This window comes from Manacus candei, unplaced genomic scaffold, assembly GCF_025592945.1.
Source record: "Manacus candei isolate 608988 ecotype Guabito, Panama unplaced genomic scaffold, ASM2559294v1 h1tg000041l, whole genome shotgun sequence".
Classification (NCBI taxonomy): Eukaryota; Metazoa; Chordata; class Aves; order Passeriformes; family Pipridae; genus Manacus; species Manacus candei.
The window spans coordinates 4,092,641-4,119,748 of record NW_026138089.1 but is presented as its reverse complement, the minus strand read 5'-3'; the positions used below and the strand labels follow the sequence as shown (position 1 = coordinate 4,119,748).

General features: G+C 38.4%; 1 protein-coding gene across 3 annotated transcripts in view; it reads left to right on the top strand.

Annotated features, from left to right (window-relative positions):
* The window catches only part of MBTPS2 (membrane bound transcription factor peptidase, site 2), a 37,680-nt gene extending 11,413 nt beyond the window's left edge, over positions 1-26,267 (top strand). Inside the window, exons 5-12 of one of the 3 annotated variants that reach the window (XR_007905798.1) lie at positions 1,817-1,944; positions 5,798-5,916; positions 6,871-7,051; positions 9,408-9,502; positions 11,757-11,952; positions 12,085-12,149; positions 21,991-22,066; positions 23,402-23,453. Coding sequence is in view for 2 of the 3 variants with exons in the window: in XM_051794883.1 (XP_051650843.1) it covers positions 1,817-1,944; positions 5,798-5,916; positions 6,871-7,051; positions 9,408-9,502; positions 11,757-11,952; positions 21,991-22,066; positions 23,402-23,624 (1,018 nt within the window). In the remaining variant the exon portion in view is untranslated. Of the gene's footprint in view, positions 1-1,816; positions 1,945-5,797; positions 5,917-6,870; positions 7,052-9,407; positions 9,503-11,756; positions 11,953-12,084; positions 12,150-21,990; positions 22,067-23,401 lie in introns of all 3 variants that reach the window. The other 2 variants (XM_051794884.1, XM_051794883.1) reach the window with 2 other exon arrangements.
* Positions 26,268-27,108: the final 841 nt, after the last annotated feature.

Sequence of the window (27,108 nt, the reverse complement as noted above, 5' to 3'; positions counted from 1 at the left end):
GCTGAATGGTGATTACTGGGACTGATATTCAGGTGTCTTCCTTGTTTCTCCTGGACAGCATCATTATCTGTCCTATGAGCATGAAGCCCTAAGTTGTTTCTCTGATGTTCTTGAGCAAACAACTTCATTTTCCCCCATTACTCCCTTTTTTTATAACCTCAAAAGTTCTCAATTAAAGGGGTGGCTTGGGACTCTGTGTTTCGTATGCTCTGTTTGTCTTTCAGCTTTATTCCCCCAAATAGTCACAGGGATTTTTCCATAGAAGATGAAGCTCTTGCTCTTGCTCATCCCACCACAGGAAGAAACAACAAAATTTTCTTACATTTTGCTGACTGACTGCAGAGAAGCTAGGAGTAACTACAGAGCTCTTTTCAAATAGAAAGAACAATGCTTATGTCTGATATCTTTATTCAAGATCTAGAGCAAACGTTCTGAATATTCAATTTTGGGTTATGTTTTTGTCAAAAAATTGTTTCCCAGCTGTTTCCAGGAGAGAAATTAGTTTGTCCAGTGTATACCTTGGCAGCCAATGTTGCTACTGCTGTTTTCTGCTTGACTTTATTTTCTTCCTAGACCAGTTGGGTCTATAGTGCTGTTACTGTAAATCCTCAGGGTCTAGGCTTTACTAAATAGCTGTGGGCAAATTTCATTATTCTGGCAAGTCACTTAGCCTTCCTGAAATCTAATAAACTTTTGGCAACTTCAGTGCAAGGTAACATTAGCAGTGAACTACAAGAGCTTGAAATATTTGATCCTTAGCTTAGTCGAGGCTTTTACCAAAAAAAATGTCATCTTCTTCTTCACTCTGTGCCTTCTACCCAAGTCATGAAATCATGTATAGGTGTTAGAGTGGCTGTTACTAATTGGTAGCATGGGTGAGTCTGGTGAGTTAGCTCCACAGAATTAGTGTATGACTTCATTCTGAAAAATTTTTTGTACTTCTGTTCTTTATATATACACAGTAAGCAAATAAATGTGAATAAATAAAATGTTATATCCAGTATACTGTCTCAGTAAAGATATGGTATTAGCTGATCTGTGCCTGGTTTGTCTTGTTACATGATTGTCTCATGCCTAACGAAATTTCTAGCTTCAGAAAAACTTAATGTATTTGTTCCAAAACATTCCACTTAAAAGCAATTGTAAAACCTGCGAAAAAAAATATTATCTGTATGATATTGTCAGCTACTAATATATTTAAATAGAATCATAGAATCGTAGAATATTAAGCGTTGGAAGGTCATTAGCATTTGTCCTTTTAACCTCTCGAATTGTTTTCATTTTTTCAGATTACATTTCCCTCATTTTTATTAGTTTACAATTTATTCTAAATTTGGTTTAGGAGAAACAAAGAAATTGTAAATTCCAGAAATCTATAAATGTTTCTTTAAAAGGGAAGCAATTGCTTCTTGCAGATAATTTTTCATAGATGACTTTGAAACTGCTTCCTACAGGCTGCCTTTTTTTTACTTAAAAGAAAAAAAATACCCCAAATGTTAAAATATATTTTAACTTGAAAGTAGGTGGTTTTTTAAAAAAAAGTATTTCATGTATTACTGGGAGAAAGGAAGCTGACCTTATCCTTTATTTTTTACCAGACTCACAGATGAGTGCTGCTTCAACATGGCAACTACTGCAGAAAACATTCTGTAGTTTAATTATCTTTCAGTTTTTGGTATTATGAAAAATAATTTCATTTATAATTATATTTTAATTATTTTTGTTGTCAAAAATACATGTGCTATGTAGAATCTCTCAGTTTTTCTTTTGTTTATTTGCAGTAACACCACTACATTTTTCTTTTCTTCTTTTTAAGAGAACAAGTACGATTTAATGGATTTGGGATTTTTATCTTCATTGTCTATCCTGGAGCATTTGTTGACCTTTTCACAACTCACTTGCAACTGATATCTCCTGTCCAGCAATTAAGGATATTTTGTGCAGGTAATAGTTTGTGCTTTTTAATTAAATCTTTGCTTAGCACTGTTACTTATTCTACAGGCATCATTTCTGAATCTTTGATAGAGCATTTAAGGTTTAGAATGAAGAAGTACCCAAGCTTCTCTTTACCTAAAGATGATCCTTCTGTTCTGAACCTACATTGTCATTTCAGAAAATCATTTGATCACTGTCCATATTGTGCTGCTTTCTGGGCTAGAGATGTCTGTTTCTAGTGTCTTAAATAAGTACCAATTTCCTGTCCTGAAAAACATTATATTCTAGATCTGATTCAGAATAGTTGTGCATAACAAATTCCAGTTGTGTGGTTGGGGAAAAAATGTAGTTTCTGACCTTCCTCTCATTAGAAAAAGCTCTTACACCAGCTCAGGTGCAGAAGCACCTTTTTGTCTTTTTTGTTTGTTTGTTGTGTGGGGTTTTTTTGCATGTCATATGGCCTAAGTAACAAAACCTTGGAGCACACGAGCTGGAAAATACTCAGTCAGAAGATGTGGTGTAAGAACACAACTTGCTGTCACAGGTGAACATCCTTGAGCAATTCAGTACCATTTTCTGCAATAGGAGCAATCTATTTTTCAGTAGTATTGTAAGTGATTTTCATTGACCTGTGAGTTGTGTTATTATACCGGTCACTGTGTTTTGATGTTACCATCAGGAAGAAATAAAGGTTAAAACACAATTGTCCAAAATGAATCATAGGTTATGGCTCCAAATAACCTACAGATAGTTTTGACTTGATGTTTTTTGAAGTCTCTGGCTGCTGGGAAGTAGAACCCTGTTGCTCTGGAAAGTCAAACTGAGACTGCGTTATTCTGCCTGAACCACTTGTATGATTATTCCTATAGGCAAAAGTGGTTCCCAAACAACTTAAACGGAGATAGAGAAGTTATTATCTTGGTTTAGTTCTTGATACTGATGATTTTCTATTGCAGGGGACAGTAGGCTAGCAGCCAGCTTGTTCTAATGTTTAGTTTCTAGCATTGTTTCTTGAATATTGTATCTAAAACATCATATAGGGTGTAGACATACAGAAGCCTTTAGCAAACTTGTTTTCAAGCTTTCATAAATCAAGTAAATAATTACAAATGTTAGGTAAGTTAATATATCTATATTCCAAAATTCTAATCAACAAAAATAATTCACTGCAATAAGCTAATTTTTATGAAGCCAAATTTATCAAATTAATCAATTTCCATTTTCAGCTTCAGTGAACAGAACCGAAAGAAAAGACATTGATTTTCAAAATGGTTCCTTACATAGATTCCTGAGAAATTATCTAGAAAAATTAGATGCTAAGCTGTAATAGAAAATAATTGTTTGCATGTTTTGATGGCAAGCAAACACTTATAGTAATTTGTCATGTTTCTTGGGAAACCTGAAATAGGGTAATACAAGGTAAGGAGCAAGCACATTGCAAGACTGGCTAGCATGAACAGCTTGTTTTCAGTTTAGTTATAACTAATACATGCCTTTTTTTACAGTTAATGATTGATATGTTTCAGAACTAGGATATTTGATAATGATAAAATGTGTTACTCAGTAAACGACTAATTTGTTTTAATTGTCAGAACATTTGAATGAGCCTATTCTCAGTGTTCAGAAGATTTGAATTTACAGAGACATGCTTTCAGATTTTTGTATGGCAGCCAAGTAACAGAGCTAGAGTAGAGGACAACACTAAATACTCCACCTATACTTTGGAGATTAAGCAGTATATTTGTTGTACAGCAGATGGCATCATGACTTCAAGGAAATGAGCATTCCTGCAAGACTTGTAGTATTTAGAACATCATTTCATGCCTGCTAGAGGAAAAGTGCTTCTGTGCAGAACTTTCTTGCAATTAGTTCAATTATTTATATTACTTTTTAAGATAATTTTAATACATTTTGTCTCATCTTAAACAGGAGTTAAATATTTTTTTAAGTAATTATCTTTTAAAAATTTAATAATTCGTAAATTATTTTAAGGTGGTTTAAGAGTTGTGTAAAGTGTCCCATTTTAAATATAAGGAATTAAGTATCTGAGGATGAGGCTGTTTTAGCAAGATGAAGTTGAAGGTATACTGAGCAGTGTGCCTCTACAGGTATTCTCATTTTGAGCATGTTTATTTTTCTGTGGATCACCTGGGATGAGTTTAAAACCTTTCTATTTTAGACTTTTCTGCTGTATTCCACACAGCTAACTGTCATTTATGGCAGTAAGGCTCATGTTTTCCAGCTGTTTGAAAGTATTCCTTGTCACACTCTAGCAATTCCATCACCTCTTTCTTATTTATTAATACGAGGTTGTTTTTTTTCAGTTTTCTCTCTGTAGCAGCCACTCTCTTGCAAAGGAATTTTGTTTCCATTTTTCATTTTTATCTTTTGTTAAGGTGTTAAACTGAAAAAATATTTTTAAGATAAAAAGGTTAAAACAATAAAGTTAAAATATTTACTTACTGCTTTTGGATTTGTTGCACTTGTGTGTCTGTTCGCGCATATGTGTGTGTATGTGGGATAAGGAGTACTGATTGCAGAAACATTTCCTCTATCTGATTGCCTTTCAGTGAGATGCAATTAAAAACTATAGAAAGAGAAATTACTTTGAGGAGTGTCTGCTAGTGGAAATGGCAACAAACCCTTACTTCAAGTACTTCAAAAATGTCTCTCATTTCTGCAGAATTAGAAGTGTAAAAGAAGACCAGGTGAGATGTAGAGATAGAGAGGGGAGATAAGAGTCTGCCATATGTTCCCATTCCTGTGTTATATATGCTTCAAGAAAGATAGGTTAAATATATTTTTAGATATATTTACTTCAATTCCTGTGCTTTGGAATTCCTGTCCTGTAACTGCACTGTAAATACAGAATTGAATCAAACTCCTCGTAATAAGCACTGTAAGGAGGAAATAAGAAGTCTTTAACATTGCAGTGTTCCTGCATTGTTCATACAAAATGTTTGTGCAAGAACACAAACTCAGTGAGAAAATTGGAACAGTACTGAATGTGGAAAACCATAAAGCTTTGATAATGAAAACCAACTGTGTCTTATGATAGTCGTTCATTTCCTCCTATGGAGAACAATATACTATAAAGATTGCAATTGCAAATATGTTCCCCAGAATAATGTGTCAGGAAATACTGATTGCACAACTTAATTTCTTGATGTGGTTTTAGGTCCAGATTTTCTTGTCAGAGAAGCCTTTTTTTCAAATAATTTTCTAAACTCGTTTGGCACATATACATGTAATAATTTCAATTGAAATAATGGAGATAACCATGACAAATCCTGAATTGCCACTAAATTTCAGACATCTTGCTGACTAGGGCAAACAGCATTTATTAAAAAAATAAGCCCATTATTCATAAATTCAGCAGTTTATTGTGATAGAAGGTGACAAGTACTACATTTCATTCCTTTTTTTTTTATATTTATGATTGAAGACAACTCTATAGATAGAAACTGTATTTTAATAATTGATTCAGAAGCCCAGTTTTTCTTCTGGGTGTTCTGCTCACTGCATACTTAGAAAAGTAATGGTACATGATGAAATCTCCCTGTGGTAGAATGACACCTTAGAAGTGGACTTACTGCTTGCCTGTCTTTTCTGATAGTATAATTCTCAGGGGCTCAGAGGTTTGTCTAAAACTTCCTTACAAAGTGGCATCATAGAAACGAAAGTTGGTAAAGTAATAATGTATGTATTCTTTTTTTATGCCTATGTTCAACACTAATTAACTTTTTATCCATTCTTACAGTAACAATTTCAGGAAAGTTAATTAGAAGGTGGCTGTAGAAAAATTTCAAAACCAACTTTGTTATTAGTTTTTATTTAGAATCTTTTTTTTGCTTCTTTTTAGGGGTGTGGCATAATTTTGTTCTTGGTGTTGCCAGTTTCTTGGTTTTGTTTCTGCTGCCAGCCATTCTTTTCCCTTTTTATTACACGGGTGTCGGGGCACTTGTCACTGAGGTTGCAGAGGTAAGAAAAGGTCTTTGCTGTTTTCATATTATATGCTTTGTGACCTGAAATGTATCTCTCTCTCTTATTAGCACAATCAGATTTAGTCAGTGCAGCACTCTGCAGAATCAAATATATTGAACTTTTTGCTTAAAGTTTTCTTCTTAGTCTCATGTATTTTAATATTAGTAAATAAAAGAACATAGTGTGAATAATTATAGACTATTCAGCATACTATAAAACTGTGTAGGTGTTTGAGATGAGTTTGCAGCTTATTTCTGGGGGGGTTAACTTTTTTTCAGTATTGGCACAAAGCAAATCTACTGGAAACTGCATTATCACTCTAGTTACTGTTGTCTGGTTTTAATGTTAAAGATTATTTTGAGCTGAGTTCCTTGTTTAGTCAGCTGGAAGCAAAGTAGAGATAGACTTCTGAGATTCTGGAAAGGCCTGATTTTTTTTCTGACTTAATCAAATACAGCATAGTTGAACAGCACAGCTGAAAGGATTCAGCCTTTCTTCGATCTGAGAGTTAACTGATATAACTGAGGGAGAGAGTGACATTTATAATGCTTTATTACCTTTTAAAGTATAGGTACACACCACTTTCTTGAAAGTTTCAGGGTATTCATTTAAGTTGCTTGAACTTAATATGTTGTGGGGCTTCTTACCATTTTAACTTGTATGAAAACAATTACTCAAATTTGAAGAGGTCTTAGGGACACTTGGAGGTCCTCCTTTCTTCCCTTTCTTCCTTTTCCTTCTTTGCACTAAATAGTCATTATTTGTAAAGAATGGTATTTTTTGTAATGCTTTTATCATAAATTGAAATAATCGGTTCTAGTGGAGTCAGGAATTTTGTTTCAAGGGAAATAGTATCTTAACCTAAAGATTTTGTAGTTATTCAGTAGAACTGTAAACTAATCTGTATAGTTTTAACTACAATAAGATGGCTGACTTCACTGTTTTTCTCAGGATTCTCCTGCCAATGGACCAAGAGGTCTTTTTGTGGGAGACCTTGTCACTAACCTACAAGACTGCCCAGTTTATAATGTGGAAGACTGGAATTCCTGTCTGGGAGACATTTCAGAGAAGTCACAGGTCGGCTACTGTGTAAGTGCAGCCACCCTACAGCAATTAAGCTTTCCAACTAGAGGTATGACTTTAGGTGCTCTCCTCATTATTTTATGTATTAATTAATTTATATTTTAATTTTATCATGTTTAAAAGACTGTTTTGGATTTAGGATTTGTTGTTGGAGTCAGATTTCTCATGAGTCAAGTCTGCTATCCCATCTTAAGCAGTTACCAGTGCTGTTTTGTGAAATCTGAAAGTGAGGACAAGGTAGACAGAAGAATTTCTCTTGTTTTTCAGTCATCCTGTACAAATACCCTGTATGATCTGAATAATAAAATTTGCCTTTTCAGGATATTGCAAAACTTGGTTATTATCAGTAATGCAATTATCTCCTCTATTTTAAGTTCCGTTAACTTAAAATCACTCCGTGATCTTTTGCAGATGTAAACTCCACGCATTACCTTACAGCTTTGATCAGTGTGACATTGCAAATTGTATGGCTTAACCCAATGATGTGCTTTATTATGGTCACTTCTTCTGATGTGTCTCACTAGACTGGTTTTGTGTCATTGCCCATAAACTCAGTTTTGTCTGGATTGCACATATTGCTTCTGGAAGTCAGTCTGTTTCCATTTATACATTAGAGTGCTTGTTGCTATAAGGGCTTACCCCTGAGAAACAAAAAAAAAAAAGAAATGTGAACTGAACTAAACCAGAACAATAAACAAAAGTTAAGTAGAACAAAAAAGAACAGTCAAGTTAAATTGGCTGAATGTCTCATGACATGCCCTAAAGCTCTCTAGACTTTCTTACATGCAAGCATCCATGGAAACTGAATTCCAAAGGTAAGGGGCTACTGCTGAGCAAAACCTGTATGATGCTATTCAGAGCTTTAGAATTTTCACTGCATTTTTCCATCATACTGGAAATAAACAGGAGGTCAGGCAACTCGACTACCCTTGTTTGATGCATTGTAGTACTTTTGTGAGACTGAAAAGGTAATTTTTTTTTTTAGTATGTAAGGAAAATAATCTTACAGCTGGAACTAAGATAAATATTTAAACTGGAAACTAGTGGAGTATGGGTAAGAACCTGCTTTTAGAAACCTGACAGTTTGGATTATGTCTCTGAAGAGGAGGGCAACTTTGGCACATGCTTTCAGCTGGGCAGGGCTGGTAAGAACCAATTCTCAGGCACTGTAGGTATATGTATGATAAGGTTCTGCTGTTCTCTGAAATGCAATTTCAGAGTAATGGGTAATAAAACTGCATATTCTGCAGTTGAACCAGTCCTATTTAGATTGAAATACTAGAGGCTTAATACTGGAGGCTTGGTATTGCTTCCAAGCTTGGTTGCTTTATTGTGTTAGCAGCCCTTTGTCCCCACTGCTGCCTTCTAATCAGACTAGTCTGTCTGCATTTTTGGAGTCATAAGCCTCCAGCAGTGAGAAATATTCCTCTGAAATTAAATGAACTCTGTTTGGTCTCTAGCAGCTGTCATTTATCAAAACCTTGACAGTTCACAACTTGACATAAATACAGAGTATCAATAAAAATGTATATAGCAAATGGACCCCATCTACTTGATCATAAAACAAATGGAGAGTAAACTATCTGAGTATGAAGCTAGACAGAAAACAATCTCCAAGGACCTTCCTGAAATTAAAGTGTTTTCAATGTAGTTTATAAGGAAACTAATTTCATGGTCATTCACTGTTCAAAAATCTATGTGGTTTCTTAGCCTCAGGGTACTTGAAGAAAGGTTTGTATGGTACAGTGCTTGCACCTGTAAGCCCCAGGCATAAAGCTCCATGTTACTGCTCTCCTAAAGAAGGTACTACAGTTGCTATTATACAGGTTCTTATAGTGAGCATTGTTTAGTGTGTGTGTTTTTAAGCAGTTGTTGCACAGTTAGTTAGGCTGCTTTCATTTAAAGAGCATCTGTGCAAAGATTCCAAACTAGTTAAATCATGGTTTAAAACATTGTTTATTCACTGCTGCAACCCTCAAGGTTTGAAAAGCCTTCAGAATTTGAATCTTGTAAAGGCTTTCACATTTTACAGAGTATATTTTGGGCCTTGTCATTTCCATAGCCAACCAGTGACATCAGTACAGTAGTGGCTACTATGCCAAACCTTGATGCAAGTTGGGGGCAATGAATAAAATGGTTTTTGTAACTCACAATGCTCAAAACCCTGCAGTGGTAGATGCCCAGTATCTCCAGGAGATTTATTAAGATGAAAAAATCAGTATGTAACATTCACACACATTGGTGGTAAAACTTCTTTATAGTTGTGAGTGAATGTCAGCTATGCTGTGTGAATTACTATAATTCTCAAAGGCTACAGGATGGTTGTTTTGCTTTATTCAGAGATTAATTTTTTTTCAGGATGTTACTATAATATCAACTATTTGCTCTATCCCTATGTTCTTTAGTCTACAGAAGACTCGATGGCACAGTTGAATGTTGTAATAACAGCAGCCTCACAGACATTTGCTTTTCATATAGCAATAAGTTGGACAGCCATCTGGTAAGTTGCTTCAACTGCTAATTCTCTTTGGTAAATCTAAAATTATTTAAATTAATTAGTAATATTTACCAACATTTATGCAGCATGCTCATGTGCTTAAAAATATCTACAGTTTGTAATAAAGGTATATATGTATATTATTCTCCCCATTTACAGCTTAAAACCCCACAAAATATTAATTATGATTTTTCCCATGATCAATCAGAGAGTCTCTGGAAGAATCATAAAAAATCTTAAGAGCCCTCATTCCTTCAGGCAAAAAGACACCTAACTGATTTTCAGTATCCTGGATGCAGAACTGGTGAGAAAAAAACAGCTTTTGAGAAGAAGGTGAAATTGGCTTATTTTAGTGCTTCAGTCTTTGAAGGTATTGAGCACCACAGGCAGAGCAAAGCACTGGACTACCTGTTCAGTTATTTTGTTTGAAGTCAGTAGTGCTGCTTCCTAAGTTAAACAAAAAACATGCAGGAGAAAGTCCTAGAAGTTGCCCAGTTTCTCAAAATGAGGGCCACTATTTGATTCCTTTTTCACCATGTTCATTTTCTTGCCATGTGAAAGTTTCTCAGCAGGATTTTGACTTACTTCCTTCAAAAGAGAATACAACAGCCTTCCAGTGTCTAAAGGGGCTACAAGAGAGCTGGGGAGGGACTTTTTACAAGGGCATGTAGTGATAGGACAAGGGGGAATGGCTTTAAGCTGAAAGAGGGCAGGTTTAGATTAGATATGAGGAATAAATTGATGCCCCATCCCTGAAGGTGTTCAAGGCCAGGTTGGGTGGAGCTCTGAGTGACTTGGTCTAATGGAAAGTATCCCTGCCCATGGCAGTGGGATTGGATCAAGATGACCTTTATGGTCCGTTCCAACCCAAACCCTTCTATGACTCTATGAAAATACAGAGATGTTTGTTAAAATATGTTTCATATTGACAGTGATGGAATATTTCTATTGGTTCTCTTTACAAGAAAAAGAGCACAAGTATCAACTGTGTAAACTTTTTTACACATACCAGTTTGTTATTTTTCTGATCTCTAGTGATAAATACTCAAAGAAATTCAAGTAAGTCTGTTCCAAATCTGCTATGTTTACAGTTTCTGTGATGGTAAGCTTCCCACTCCAGGGTGTTTCTGTGGTATTTAACCACTAAGAATTGAGCACATTCCAGCGGTTCATTTGAAATATGTCAGTAAGTGGTAACATCCTGGAGTTCAGCAAGATTTGATAAATCACTATCCCACTGAACCTTGACATTTTTAAGCTCATAGCTGCTACTTATGAACAGAGAAGAAATAAAAGCATCCAGAAGCCTGTGACCTTGTGACTTTCAAGTGTCCTTAGACTGGCTGTGAGTTTTTTAACAATTATTTTACATAGTCTTTGCAGTGCTATGCAGACTATTTGAAAGTGTGCATGACCTCTCCCTGTCATTGGAATAGGAAGGGCTTGTATCAAGCTTAATGGCGAGTGTCTGACACTCAGGCATTTCTGGCGAGTGTAATGATCAAGCTAAAAAGTCAGAAATCACTTTTTTTTTTTTTTGTCCTAAGGTTAACAGTAGATTAAGAACTTTCCTTGCTTGTGTTTTAAGAACAAAAGGAAAAGTGTCACTGAGCTTTTATGAGAGACATGAGGGGGAAAACCAATTTCCTGTTCCCTTCTGCTGTACTGTCTTCGGCCTGTCGGGAGTAAGAAAGATCTGATCTTTCAGACTGTAGAGTGGTAGGGTTATAGGTAGGAGTTATAAGGACACAGCACTGCATTAAGTCCCGTGTTCATCTTAGTTGAGAATAGTTTCTTAACTATCACATACCTGGTAGGTTTGTTGTTTTATTTACTGAACATAAGCTTTTGTTCGGCCAAACGAGATTTTAGATCAATGAGGACTACAACTTCTAATACAGGTAAGTCACAAGTATGTTGATGCAAACTTCATCCATTAGAAACCACTGACTTATGTTTAGATGCCTTCGTTTTTTGTTATGCAGGTGTGTACCTTTCTAAAAATACTTTGCTTTGATTTTGGTGTATGTGCACACCCTTTCTTCCTAAATATGGAGTGAAAGGTTGAATATGTATCAGGTAGAGGTTCTTCAGGATTTGAAAAAAAAAAAAACTAAAAAAAAAATCAGATTTCAACTCTTCATGGGCTGATATCAGTGAACCATATCTTTTCTCTAGAAAGGAATATTTAGTTCTTTTATTCTGATCCTTGGTAAATACCTTTAACTTTCATAATCATTTCAAATGCCCTTTGCAGCATGCCTGTCTGCCAGCACGAAAAGTTATTGAAGCCAGCAAAGTTTGTCGAACCAACATGGACTGCCAGAAGGACTTTGTTCCGAGCTTTTGTGTGACTCCTTCTTTGGAGAACCAAACAAGGCTAATCAGGGTAAAGCATCCACCCCATATTGACATGCTATATGTAGGACACCCCATGCATCTTCAGTACACAGGTTGGTATTATTTATTGAAGCAGTTTAGCAAAAACAATCTCCAATATGGTTTCCTTTGCCTGGCTGCTTGAACAAGGTCTTGGAATGCTTGTCAGTTAAATTGTTTAATGCAGAATCCATTTCTTGTTACAGCCAGTGGAGAGACATGGACTACTCAGGCCTAAAATGAAATGTGCACAGTGCAATGAGTTATGAAGGTAATAGAAACCATATGTGATATGAGATGGTTGTTTTTTTAGAAAAGTGTGAAAGGGCTATTTCTAGAACAGATCTTACTCAGGTTAGTCATAGGAATCAGATACCTGCATTTTCCTAGCACACAAACCTCTCAAGAGGCTACTGTAAAATCTGTAGGCATCTTGCTCTAGCACCTTGCTTGAAATATTAGCATGACTGCTTGAAATATTAGCATGACTGCTTGAATCACACCTAATATGCAAGTATCAGTGGCAGATTCCCATGACTACAGAGCCACAAGTATTATCACAACATAGTCTTTTCCTGATTTATTCTTTTTTCATTTGATTGCCCTAAATTAAATAACATATAACACTTTAGTTCCTTACTTTGAAATTCACTGTGGCTCTTCTTTAGGCAAGCTTATGTACTTGAGCCAGGTATATAAGTAAACAGTAATTCTGCTGCTGGAGAGAGTATGGAAAGAATGAACAAACTTATGAATGTCGTACTTAGTAGCGTGAGTGACACGGTGAAATTTAGCTTCGGATGGGTTTTAAAAGGTTTTAAGTGTTAAACTACTGTCCCTTCCTGTGAGGAACCTACCTGTTCCTCATAGTCAGCTGTACCTCTCAGGGTGATTTTACTTCAGACATCTGGAAGTATCTCCTTAGCAAGGGACTATACTTTTCTGAATAAACACTGGAATTAGGTACAAAAGAGCTTTATAAACAGTGATGAAATCTGGTAGTGTAAAGCCATTAACATTCTTGCATAACGTATTTTTAATTAATCTATCAGTCTTTATCTTTCTGTGCTGGTAACTTGATACTGTGTGAAGAGGTATTTATTTCAACTTTTTTTACAATATACCATCATTTAAGCCCCAAAGATGGTCTTTTTGTTTATTTCTGGCCTCTTGCCATTTAAGAAGAAAACATTGTTCACATGTGTGATATCAGCACACAGTTCTATATTTGTTGACATCTATTCCAAGTGGAGCAACGTATTTTAAGATGAGAGTTTTATAACTATATAGAATTAATTTTCTTGGTCTCTAACAATACAAATTATCAGTATTGTAGAACAATTGATGTTATTCTCTTTTCCAATATGTTGGAGCTCTGGAGTTTTGGTCAGTGTTTCCTGCTGAACAACAATTCTGCAAAAGAATTGAACCTATCAGTTGGCCAGAAGTCAGAAAAGAATGTTATTGCATCTAAAGAGGTAGTTCTACTTTAAGAAGTTACTGTGTGAAAATACCATTTGCATACACATGTAGGAATATAATTCTAAAATGATTTATTGTCCCTGGGAATTGTGCATTGAATGTATTAATTTGAAAGCTAAAAGCTTGACTTTATTACAAACTTTGCTGAAAATGCAACCTATGCTTTGTGTTCCCCTTGGAAAAACATCTGAGCTAAAATTCTAAAATCCTGGCTTGGGCAGCAGATAATCTACTGTACCATCACAGAGTTTCATGCATCCCAATGAAACAGCTTCTAAATATTTCAAACTTAGTTTTGCACTGTACAATACTGGCTGGGGCCAACAGGTCTGGTGCGTTTCTGTTTGTTTTTTTTTTTTATCAGATGTGACTAACCATTGGTATGGTTAGTGGTAACCATTTCTTTATGGTTAAGAAAGAAAAATAACTTCCTCCTCTACTGCGTGAGTTTTGAAATTGGAATGTGTTTTAGAGAAATGCCTTATTCTTTAGTGTGATCTTTCTGCCTGCAGGGAACATTACTTTTTAGAGTGGTGCTACATTTAACATGCAACATGACATGAGAGTTGCACTAGGGTGTATTATGTCTTTACTTTCTCTAGAAATGCCAGTAATGTTTGAATAACCTTCTAAGGTTATGCATTTATTATTTTTTACTTAGGCTTGTAATGTTGTCATGATAGTCCTGATTTATGGTGAAGCAGTAGTTATTTCATATTTCCATTTGAAGGTAACTTCCAGATAATGTATTTTTAAAAATGTGTATCCATAATAGCTACTTAGAAGAAATAGACTCTACAGCTTATTTCTATTAAATATTTGTTTCCTCAAATTAAAATATCCTAGCAAAAATATTTTTTGTTGGTTTGGATGCTATATATAGCACTTATTTCCAGTATTTAAAAAAAATCTCTGGAAGGAATCATAATCCTAAATGAACCTAAAGCACTGGAGATTTGTCCAAAACTAAAACAGAAGGAATGATTAGGAATGCATGTTGTTTGGGACAGACACATTGATTAATCCTTTTAATTAGCATTCCTTCTGTAAAAAGTATCGAATATAGTCCAATATAATTCATACTGTCAGTTTAATACATGTGGTATTACTCAAGACTTTTAAACTTTTCTTATTGCAGGCGGTTATACTCTAGAGGCTCTCCCTGTGTTGGACAGATGATATGTAAGACTGAAATGGAGGGCCCTGTCAGTACTGCCATGTAACTTTGCACTGTTTCTTCTTTATTATGTGTGAAGGTTTTTATTCCCTCATGTGATTTCTGATACTGCAAAATTTTTGCTTCTTTCTCTGGCCCTTGTTGGTTGGAAAGAATCTGGTGACTAAGGTTCGTATTTGGAATTCACACTACTTGAGGAAACATCATGTCCCTTAATGTTACTGTTGCCCATCAGGGATCAAAAACTGTGAGATTTCCTTCAAGAAAAGAAGATGGAACTTACTTAGGAGATAACTTCCTGATAATTTCCCTGAACTGGACTCCTACTTCTGTTGTATTTGAGTCTTCTTGAAAAAAGAGAAAAAAAACCACTTCCTGGCTTTGGGCATGTTTATCAGTAACAACAGCCATAATCCATGATGAAGGTCTTTGTGGTCCAGCCTGTTTTCTCAGTATATCCATGCTTGTTCACCCTTACCACTGAGGATGGTCCTTCTTTGCTTTTAACCCATACTTAAAGAATTGCATGTATAGTTCTTCTGGAGACCACACAGAAATATCTCATGCCATGCTGTCCATCTCCTCTATAGCATACATGCCCTTTCCCCCATGAAGAAGTTTTGAAAAGCTCTTTGGTCAACCTAGTCTCCCAGTCACTTCTAATTAAAATTGTATCTGTTGTGCATTCTTCTTGATATTTGCCAACACCATCTAGCATTAACCAACAAAAGAAATGTTATTTCCAGGTCAAAGAATTGTTTAATTAGAGTGGGAAAACAATGAGTGTTTTCTCTCACCCAGGATCATTGCTGTTCACCTCTTCCCAGCAGTGTCTTTTTCAAGACAAGCCTTTTGTTATTCCTAGGAGGACAAATTTGCGTATTGCCATTAGGTTTAATCCGTTACAACCACTAAATTCATTGCCTCATATTACAGTGACTAGAGCTCAGTCCACCAACTTCCTGAAGAGTTTCTTTGTGTTTGGAGTTTGCTTTGGTAGCAAAGTTTGGAGTTTAGATCCATGTCTAGTGGCTGTTGGTGACAACAATTTGTTGTAACAACAAGAGAAGATGATTAGTGATCCATTCTTAGTGTAGGCACAGCTTCAGATTCAGGGTGGTGACTTAGTGGCCATTAGTCAAGCAGCAATTAGGGTTTTGAAATTACAGTATATTGGAGTGTGTGTCTTTTGAAGCCTTTGAATATACTGGATGCCTCAGCCATTTTGCTATTTTGGCTCATGAACAAGAGGTCAGATCCGATGTTCTGATACCAGCCTTCAGCATGACGAGTTTGGATATCACTTGACCGGGATGTACACACAGACTGGGTAATGGGAGGCTGGAGAGCAGCCCCACAGAAAGAGATCTGAGTGTCTTGGCCAATGGCAAGTTGAATATGAGTCAGCAGTGCCCTGACAGCCAGGAGGGCAAACCGTGTCCTGGGGGACATCAGGCAAAGCATCACCAGCTGGTCAAGGGAGAGGATTGTCCTGCTCTGCTCTGCTCTGGGGCGGCCTCACCTTGAACATTGTGTGCAGGTTTGGGCACTACAATATAGAAAAGATGTGAAGCTCTTAGAGGGTGTCCAGAGGAGGGCAACAAAGATGGTGAAGGGCCCGGAGAGGAAACCATTTGAGGAGTGGCTGAGGTCACTTGTCTTGTTCAGCCTGGAGGAGACCTCATCATGGTCTACAACTTCCTCATGAGTGGAACAGGAGGGCCAGGCACTGATCTATTCTCTGTGGTGACCAGTGACAGAACTTGAGGGAATGGACTGAAGTTGTGTCAGGGGAGGTTTAGGTTGGATATCAGGTAAAGGTTCTTCGCCCAGAGGGTGCTTGGGCACTGGAACAGGCTCCTCAGGGCACAGTACCAAGCCTGACAGAGTTCAAGAAGCATTTGGATGATACTGTCAGGCACATGGTGTGATTCTTGGGTGGTCGTGTGCAGGACCAGGAGTTGGACTTGATGATCCTTGTGAGTCCCTTCCAACTCGGGATATTCTGATGCTACCGAGACACTTGTGTGATGATTCTGTTCCTTTTATTCAGACAAAAAGAGCCAATCCCTGAAGCTGTGGGTCATGTTTCTGTCAGCCCAACCCCTTCCCTGATGAGCCCACCCTCAGCTCTGTCCGGAGGGCTGGGCCAGCAGGCTTGGGGGTGGACGAGGCTGTTCCTGTTGTGGCTGGGGCTGGGTAGTTTCTGCTGCTGCTGCAGTGCAGCTGAGGAAGGGCTGGGGAACAAGGACAGCTCAGGGATCAGATGTGCCAGTTTCTTAGGGCTGCTACAGTGGTGGGTCAGGTTCAGATAAACTGTTCAGGCTTTCTGGGCGGGAGATCAGACCAACACGTTCCTGCCGGTCTCCAGAGAGACGCCTGTGGAGAGAGGAGGTGGCTAAGTTGCAGGTGGGACACAGGGACTCTCCTCCACAGCAGGGCCCAGAGCTGACAAAGCTCACCACCATGGGTGGAGCTGTCAAGGTGAATACCTGCACCTCAAGGCACCACTAAGTAGGGGGATTCCTCCAGACAGGTTCACTGGTCAGCAGCAAGTGCCAGTGCATGTCTTGCTTTTTAGAGCAGTATTATCTCTCACTCTTTCTCATCCTGACCTTGCTTTGCCTCTGCCTGTTGGTCATGGAGGCTACTCTTGTCCAGGCAGGCTCAGTTTGAACAAACACTGGCTCCAGTGCAAGCAGGCTCCCCAGGAGAAGACCCAGGAATTAAAAGGCAAGTTAAAGCCTCTGACAACAGCAGAAAACTCAGCAGAGTTTTATGGCTAGCCACTAACTCACTGCTGCACAGCAGCCTGACTAAAAATGCTTTGTGGCTGTGAGCAGCCTTTGAAGGAAGCAGGGATGTGGGGGGATTGATGACTCACCGTTTTCTATCACACCACCAGCAGATTGCAGCAGTACACAACAGTATCCCAACTGGCACAGCAACCAGGACTATCACTATGCCTATCATACAGCCTACTCCACGACAGAAAATACTTTCAATGTGCTGCTCGGCTTTGGGAACACGTGTGGTCATTGCTACAGTCACTTCTGCAGGAGAAATTCAAATGTTAGCACATCCTCTGCACCACTTGTAAGCTTGCAGTATGTTTGATACCACCAGGACATTCTCTGTTTCCCCCCAGTGCTGGTGCCTGGAGGCACACTCCCATCCTTTGGGACAGGTTGTCCCTCCGAATGAAACTCAGATGGTCAGGAGGAGAGCACAGGGGGGAGCATCACTGCTTGACCAGTCACTCTTTCGAGGGACATGGACAAAAACCATCCCTGCAGCAGGCAGTGCCACCCGCAACTCTCCCTCCCTGATCTGACTCCCATACCACAAGGGGATGGAGTCAGGCCCTCTCAGGAGACACTTGAGCCTTGCTCCCCCCCATCTGCCTTTTCTCCAGCTTGGGCACCCCTTGCAGCCGCTCCCAGGTTTCAGGCTGTGCCTCTCACTTAGGGACCTCAGCAGGACTGCTCAGTACCTGAGTGCTCTGAGCCTGTTTTAGGAGATTTTTTGGCATTTCCATTGCGTTCTTCTCCAGATTTGGACAGCACTGCCAAAAAGCAGAGACAGTTAAAGCCTCAGCATGGCTCAGGATACAGGAGGATGGGAAGGTTCCCTCTAGGTTCCCTGCCCAGTGTGTGAGCCAGAATATTGCTCTGGACCTCAGCTCACGAGAGGGATCCTTCTCTGAACTGCTGTTTTGCCTTGGGCCTCTCGTTACTCAGGGCAAGCTCTGGGATGAAGCTACAGTGGGAGCCACATTTGTGCAAGAGTCCCGTTTTTCATCTTTTGTGGAATTTGATCCAGATGTCTTGAAACCAACACACTTTTTAGCTTGGCTGCTGATGTGATGTGCAAGAGCAGGCACTGGGGGAAGGGCCTGCTGCACAGCCATCCTGATGGCTGACACCAGCTGACCACAGGACAGCAAGTACCTGGCCATGCCAGTGGCTGGCATTGGCTATGGAAGGAGCAACTTGCATTTCACATGGAAGGAAGATTAAAAGGTAAATGCTACTTCCTCCAACTAACTTACCTGTGGGCTCACGCTTTTGCTTAAGGACTCGAACTGGCAAAGATTTCAGCAAACCACCAACCTCGGCATCTTAAGGAAAATTGCTCATTAATAAACTCTTGACACATTGCTGATCATTATTCTTTCAAAGAAAGGGACATTGAGAATCTACCTGCAGGCTCTAAGGGCTCCAAACCATCTTTCTGCCAAGCTTCCAGAGACTCTTTTAGAGAATCAGCTAGGAGCAAGCACAAAGAAATGTTTCCATTGCATATTAGGGTCTTCTGCCTTTGTGAACAGAAGCACTGGAAGGGGGTCAGGTAAAAATGTGAGAGCCTGATGTCATTAGATTGCCAAAGCTGCAGAGGAGGACCTGGCGACCTCTGAGCTGGCAGTGCAATACTCCTTTAAGGCGATGTGCAACACCCTGGAGGAGCAGATGGACCCTTGAGACTCTCTTACCAGGAGAGTGCTCACACAGAGAAAACCCTCAGTAAAGCACTGGAAGAAAAACCCAACATCCATGTTCCTTGGTAAGAAGACCTCACTGGCCCATGAAAGGCTGCACTGGTGCCACCAGCTGACCTGCTTCCTGCAGTTGCCCTGTAGCAGCCTGAGCAGCCCTGGCATGCAGAGTAGTCAGGAGGATGAGGAGGAGGAGGTGGTGGACAAGGACCATGGTCCCCCTCACACCCGCTGCTACTGCTGTTGCTGTCGCTGCTGCTGCTGTCAAGAAAGGGGCTGAGCAGTCGTTTCTTTGTCCCAGTGCAGCACCGTGGGGCTCTGTGACCTCATGGCCCTAGAATGACCGCAGAGCTGGGGCAGGGCTGTGTGGGGAGCTGCCCTCCCAGCTAGGGGAACACATCCCATAGGGCAGCTCTGTCCAAGGGCTGAGATGCAGGCCCCGCACAGCAGGATTAATTACACCTTCAACAGGTTTGCAGACAATGTCAAGCTGAGTGGTGCAGTTGACACACCCAAAGGATGGGAAGCCATCCAGAGGGACCTGGACAAGTTCAAGAAGGAGAACCCATGGGAACCTCATGAGGTTCAATAAGACCCACTACAAGGTCCTGCACCTGCTTCAGGGCAACCTCCAGTATCAAGCTGCAGAAGGTTATAGTGTCTTCCTGGTTAACAAGTGTAACTTTTAAAATAAGGCTAAATAAGTATTTTAATAAAATCTTGCATTTAGTTGAGTTAATTTGTGTGTAGACTAGATGTCAAGGAAAATTTTTTTTTTCTTTTTTTTTCTTTTTTTTTTTTTTTTTTTTTTTTTTGTTGTTCAGCTGTTTTTTTTACTGTAGTGGCTGATACTAAATACAGAATGTTTCAAAGAACTTCTTAGCGGTATCTCTGATAATCAGTGGCTTGTCATACAGGTTTTCTTCTAGAAATGATTAGATACAAGGAAGAAGGAAGGCACTGGAACATAGGTTGCCCATTGAAGTGGTGGATGCCCCATCCTTGGTAATATTCAAGGCCAGGTTGGATGGGGCTTTCAGCAGCCTGGTCTAGTGAAGGTGTTTCTGCCTATGCCAGGGAGGTTGGAACTAGGTGATCTTTTAAGCTCCCTTCCAACCCAAACCATTCTATGATACTGTGATTGACTTGGATGCCTCTGACTTTCTGAGCTGGGTGGTGTCCTGGATTTCTGTCTGTTTTGTTCTCTCCTCAGTAGTCCAACAGATTTATTTTCTCTAAATCAAAGATTGGTCTTAAGCTGGAAGAGGCAACATGACTTTTAAGCACAGCGGCAGTTTTGGTAATGGAAAGTTCTCTGCTTGTTGCCACACCAAACCATTCTTTTTTTGGGACTCCTTGTTATATATATCTCTCCATCCCCATAGTATGCTTGCTGGCTGGATTTACAAGGGCATCTGTTAAAAGAAGAAAATGTCTTTATGTGACTGAATGGACCAGTTCTCTGCCTTATGTGCCTTTGGAACTACTTTCCCTCACCTTTGTTTCTGTGTCCTTGAATTCTTTATTGAACTTGAAGAAATCTGATCTACTCTTAACTAAGATATAGTTAGCAACATTTCTGAGTTTGAATAACATTTTTGGTATGTTATGTTCCCAGTTTTCTCTTAGCCTATGCTTTTAAAATTTCTGTAAGGGTGGGTTAAATTGTTTCTTTCCCAAGGGATGTTTGTATTGTTTGGGATTTGAACTCTTGCTTTTGCATATCTCTGTGGAGGTGGTATTTCTTATGGCTATAACTTTTTCCCAAGTAGGTAGGGAAAATTCACATCCAAAGTCGTTCCTTAGGGACAGAAGGACTATTGTTGGTACTGTTCAAGTTTATTCTCAAGGTGATTTTCTCTCTGCCTTAATTTACCTTAAACCCTTCCTTCTGGGGATAAGACTCCGTTCTACTTTCCTTGTATAGGAAAGGTGTCTTACTTCCAGCTGTCATAGAACTAAGGTTTCTAAATGATCCCTGATGCTGACAGACTCAGACTGCTGTTTACTTTGAAAGACTGTAACAAGACTTTTTATGAGAGAACCTGAATGGAGCATCCCTGTACTAACAAGGTGTACTCTGGCAGGTCTCAAGTTACCTCACTTTTCTTTGAAGAACCTCTCAAGAAACATTTGACATACAGTAAACTGAAGGTTCACGTACACCTTCAAAGAACAGTGTGTACAGTAACAAAGTATTTCAAGATCATGTTGTGCTTGACGTTGCAATTTTCACATCACTGTTTATAGGAAGGATGCCGAGTTCCATGTCTCGGGTGTTTAAGTTGCATTAAGTTATATCTTGGAGTCACTTATCATCTGAGCACAGAAGATAAGCTACTTATGTACTGGCTAACTGGTGTTGTGCAGTACAGCTGTGCTTCACCTCGTAGCCTTGGCTTTCTCAGAGGGACTCCAGAATTCTGCTCCCCATCTGCCCCGCTCCTGTATACCATGAGCTCAACCTCAGGTCAGGGGGAGCTTCTCCAGGTACTGCAAGAGAAGAATTTTCTGGCCTTTAGAGAAAATACACATGTGCACCCGCAGTATACATGTGTACTGCATATGTTGAAAAAGTCTGGTAGCTATAATATCTTTCTTTGAAAAGAACTGAAATTACACAAAGGAGTCTTTATGACTATAGATGTACAGTTGCCTCTGAAAATATGTATTTTAGATCTAGTTTTGCTGAAATACTAATTGTATTTTGTGGAGTGACTTTACTATGATAGTGACTTTACTATGACTTTACTATGATATGTTTAAGAAAGATTTAATGGCTGCACTCTTGTGAAAACAAAAAAAAAAACAACCAAACCCATATTTAGACTGGTTATTCCTCTTTGAAGAAGGTCATTTCACATCTGATGTGTCTGCAAAATTATAAGCTAAAATTCGTAATGTTATAACCCTGGAATTACTTTTCATGCTTTGTGTGTCTTTATATTTTCATTTCAGTAAGTCTCAGCAGTTTTGTACCACGACAAAACTTTCTAAGCATCGATCTGCCTGTGGTGATAGAGACGTTTTGCAAGTATCCTTTAAAGTATGTTTGTTCTTTTAAGGCAAGAAGAGAATTGTTCAGAATTTAGTGACCTAGCAAAATTTCAGTTGGATATCATTTTAGACAGGATGCTCTGAAATATTTCTGTAGAGTTTTGACATCTTTATCTCATCTCTCCATTGATTATTGTCCATGTGCCAAGCTCAAAATGAAATCTCTCACTTTGCTGCGCTTAACAATATATTTCTCGTCAGTGCTTTTTTTAACTCTTGAGGGTGAGCCTTAACAAATGTGACCAGAAGGTGAAAGTAAGTCTGAATTTACAGCAGGACAAATAAGATGTTCTTGCTAGCTTTGGTATGTCAGAGTTTTACCATTTTTGTGTCATTAGACTGAACTAAATAACAGGGTATGGTTCTTTTTAATTTTTTCTTCAACAGAAAAACAAAGCATATTCAAAAAGCAGGATAGTTCAGTTTATACATTCTTGTTAATGAACGAGAGGATACATATACACATGTACAAAGCTTAGTAGGTTTGAATATAGCTAATCTAAGAACTCTTACCTTAGAAACTGAAATGTTTATACATGACTATAGAATAATTAAACTGTATAGTTCAGTGTAGTCCATAGAACTAGAGTAAAGATAAACATAATCTCCCCTTTTCTGGGAACATACAAGGTTCACGCTGCCCCAGATGCTTTCTGAATCATATGTCTTCTTGCCTGGCCATTTAAGATGAAGGTGGGTATTGCAGTTAGGAAGCCTTTACCAACAATAAAAATTGTCTACCCGTGCCTCATTCTCACGTGCACACACACGTACAGAAATCCACTCAGCTTTTCTGGCTAACAGGTAAGTAGGAGAGATAGGCCAGATTTCCAATTATATTCTAGTCATTTACTAGGGAGTGTTTTGGAAAATATTCCTAATCATGATTTCATACTTGGGTCATAGGTCTAGAATACCTTCTTACTTCAGGCATGGTGTCAGAGCTGTAATCTTCCTCCAAAACCACATAAAGCAAGGGAGGAAGATGGGCAACATCAAGTGTGGTTTCACTGTCTCCTGTTTTTATTCAAGTTGTGAAGAGTGCAGGTTGTCTAAATATGCCAACCTAGCACTTAAAAAAAATAAAGATCTGCAGAGGCAATTCTCTGAGCAGGTATGTTATGGTGTAAAGCTCATATTTTACTCATATAATTTCTGTGAAACGGAATGGCAGCTAAAAAAAATAACCCTCATATGTTTCTCTCTGCATACTAGAAATAATATGGTTATATATGCTTTATATATATATATATTTATATTTTTTTTACATTTGCTTGAATATTATTCATGAACCTTAACTAAAGTCAACCAGATATCTAATTTCACTATCAGGAGCACTGGCAGTTATCAATGCTGTACCCTGCTTCGCTTTGGATGGTCAGTGGATATTAAATTCGTTCTTGGAAGCCACACTGAGTTCCCTCATTGTAGAAAAACAAAACAGAGAACTTGTTGGTTTTTTAATTTTGCTTGCTGGTAGTGCACTTTTGGCTGCCAATGTTGCACTGGGACTTTGGATGGTGACAGCACGATAGAACATTGGATACAATTCCATCAGTTCTCAAAGTACACAGAAATAATGAATCCATTGCCTTTTAAAACTTGTCCTGTACTGAGACTGAAATAATTCCCTTAAAATGATACAGAAAGAACACTCACTGGTGGCTGCTGTTTTAATTTAAAACTGTACAACATCCTGCCTGTGGTCATGAGAAATCTAATAGAACTAAGAACCTTTTTATTTCCTCTTTAAAAACTGTAATAATTTTGGAGAAATTGTAAAGTTTCACAGGAAAAAGTTAGACTTCATTAATTTAGGTCTCAAAATAAGGGAATTATTTGGCCTCAAACATTTGTAAAGTGGGAGAAAAAAAAAATTCCAGCTTTATAATTTGAATAATTGTCAGAAAATCTCTGTGGGCTCTGATCATTTGTCAGTCAGTGTAGTCTTGACTGTCTTGTTTTGGTTTTTTTTTAATCTGATATTCTACCAGACTGGATTCTAAGAAGCCCTAAAGTCTGATCTCAAAATGGTGAAAAGCTAAGCAAATGCTTACCATGTGTTAATGGGGAGACAGTGGCAATATGGGTTAGTGGCTTTCCTTTTCAGCTGGCCAAAATGACTGGAGGAATGTTGTCCTCAGGATGTAGATGAGAAGTTCCAGTGTCTGCTAAAAATGAAGCATGTGGGAGGATAACAAAGCCACACATCTGTTTCTTAACACATTCAGTTCAGCTGAAGTTTTTTTAAAGGCAATATTTGTCAGCAATAGCTACAAGATAACAGAAATTTAGTTTCTGAGTGCTGAAGTATACTGTGCACAATTTTTCCTAAGTGATATGTAATGTTTGTGTTGTTTTACTCAGAAAAGAATCCTGTATTCTACCTGTTTACAGTTAAAAGTGAAACCTGTTGTTTTTATGATGTCTATCTTCTGATGCTATGCATGTAATATGTACAGTAACTCACTGATGGCTTTCTCTATTTCAAAGGGTTGTTTTCCTTTGGTAGGATTCATTCTGTTCAAAAATAGTTAACAAAGATATTTAGTTGAAGCTGGTCTTGGATCAGAATTATTTAGAGGAAGAATATGATTGTGAATTGAACAATTTAAACATTTTGCTTTGCTTTCTGAAATGAATACATGAAATGAAATGAATACATGAAATATCCTTGTTCTTAAATGAACAGTGGAAGAACAGTTAGTATTTTGCTGATTGAAGTATGTCTGACATACTTTGAAGCTCTTTAAGTCTGTAATATTTTGTACCCAGTAGGATTATATATTGACTGTCATGTCCTCTTATGATATATTACCTAGTCTATAAATCAGGTTCAGTCAGAGGCTTGTCTCAATATAGGCTGATATTTAAACAAAAATGCTCCAGTTTGGGAGCCTAAATATTTGAAATATGAAGTTTTTGAAAAATATGCTGCAACTTCTGCCTCGTACAGTGCTCCCCGTAGGAGCTGCTGCAGCCCAGACTTCCTTTACAGAAATGGCCCTTCCTTCACCAACTGAAGTGGAACACAAGCTCATGGATACTGGCCTGCAGGGAGTACTGAAACGTTCATGACCAGGTCAAATACATTTTTTTGGCACTAGAGGTAAAAGCCTGGGTAATTTTATGAATGGGGCTGAGCCCAGTTCCAGGTGCTACTGCTTGGATTCATCACTGATGTTTGCATTTGCCCACCGATGTGTATTTTTGCACAGTTCCTTTCACACTTAATTAAGATGTACTCCTTTCTTAAGATGATAGAAGGAGTAGTGAGACCCTATGTGTTTATTTGTTGCTGGCTAGTTTACTCACCTCTCCAGCGCTGTCACAGGCTGAGTGGACCTCTTGAAGTTCACCTCTGTGGGGTGGCAGGCCTGTGCTGCCCATTTTCAATCATTTCAGCCCAGGCATATAGGCACAGATCCTGGTAAGAAAGAGTAAATCCTCCAGTCAATCCAGTGTGAGTTGGTCCCTTTGGGGGGACTGTTAAAAGTCACACAAAGTGCAAGAAAGGGTAAAACAAACTATGCCCTGAAAGTCTAACTTGTAATCACTCCTGGAAACATACAGAGGTTTCAGGGGAGCAGTTCTGATGGGCCACTCTGCCATTTCTCTCCATGAACAGAATAGGAGCAGCCTGGTCTTTGCACAAAGCCTGGCTCTGAGGTTCTGTTCTAGAGGCCTGCTCTCTCACATAAGTGACTGCTTACTGATCTGAGCTCTTCCTTTCAGTGGCTCTGTGTCTTGTCCAAGCTACAGTGCAAAAAATTAATTTGCACTTAGGAGTTTTAATGGAATTTAGTAAGACAGGATATTTACTTTCAAAACGTGACGTTTGATACTTTATATGTATGACTACAATGGCTTGTGACAATCTTTTAGCATAGTGCTTCTCATGCAGATGTAGGCAACAGATTTTAAAAAAAGTTTCTGAATTAACATACACAAATTACATCTGCTATAATGAGGCCAGCAGGTTGTTCCTGGTTATTTAGTGTGCCACCAAAACCATGAAGTCTTATCAAAGGAAATTAAATCCAGTTTACTTAGTATAACTGTGACTTTCGGTGATTATGTAAAGTAGAACTTCAGTCTGTGTCTGCCCTCAAGATCAAGAAGAGGGTGGAGAAGACATTGGTCATGGTTTTAGCAAAACAGACACACTGGTATGCTGGAAGAGAGACTACTGGAAGTGTTTAAAAATAATTCATGAGTCCATTTCTCCACAATCTGGAACTCTACTGAATAAGGGTCGATTTAGGTGCTTTGAATCAAGACTTCAAGCAAACTGGGCATGAATGGTGACCCAGCACATCTTAAATTACCTGTAGACAAAGGTAGTACTTAAGTTGGACCTCTGTCTGGAGAAAAAGTTGTTCAGTGGACCCATTTCATTCTCCTGTAATCCTAACATAGGGATTACATTCTCATAAGCATGTGCCATGCATACAGTTATTGGGAGGATTTTTCCTGGGGTTTTGGTTGTTTATTTAGCACAAAAGGACACAGTGATTTCTGTGTGTTGGATTTTTACTCTGGAGTATTTGTGATGTTTCTTTGTGTTTGTAAAAATAGAAAGGAAGCCTTTCCTTAAAATGAAATCTTTCCACTTCTTATTCTAATTAGCCCCTCAGAATCTTCAGTACAAAATCCATCAATGTAATTATATGGCATATTGACTGGACTATAGAACAGAGCACTCCTAAAGATTGGATGGCTACTACTATTTATGTATATACTATGCATTTTAAATCTGTATCAGATGGAAAAAGTAATGTCTAATATTCAGAAATGTTATATGTATCTTTTACATGAAAATTGCCAGAAAAATTCCATCATTATTATCACTGTTCTGCTTTGTTTTTTATGAGATTTTTTTTATATCAGCAAAGATTTACATAGCATGTTCTGATAATGCAAAATACAACGTGAAAATGGCAAACTTCTTAGCATGGGGGATGTTACGTGCTCTTTGCTAATTAGGAAATTTGAACCAGCTTGCTTCTGTACAAGTTA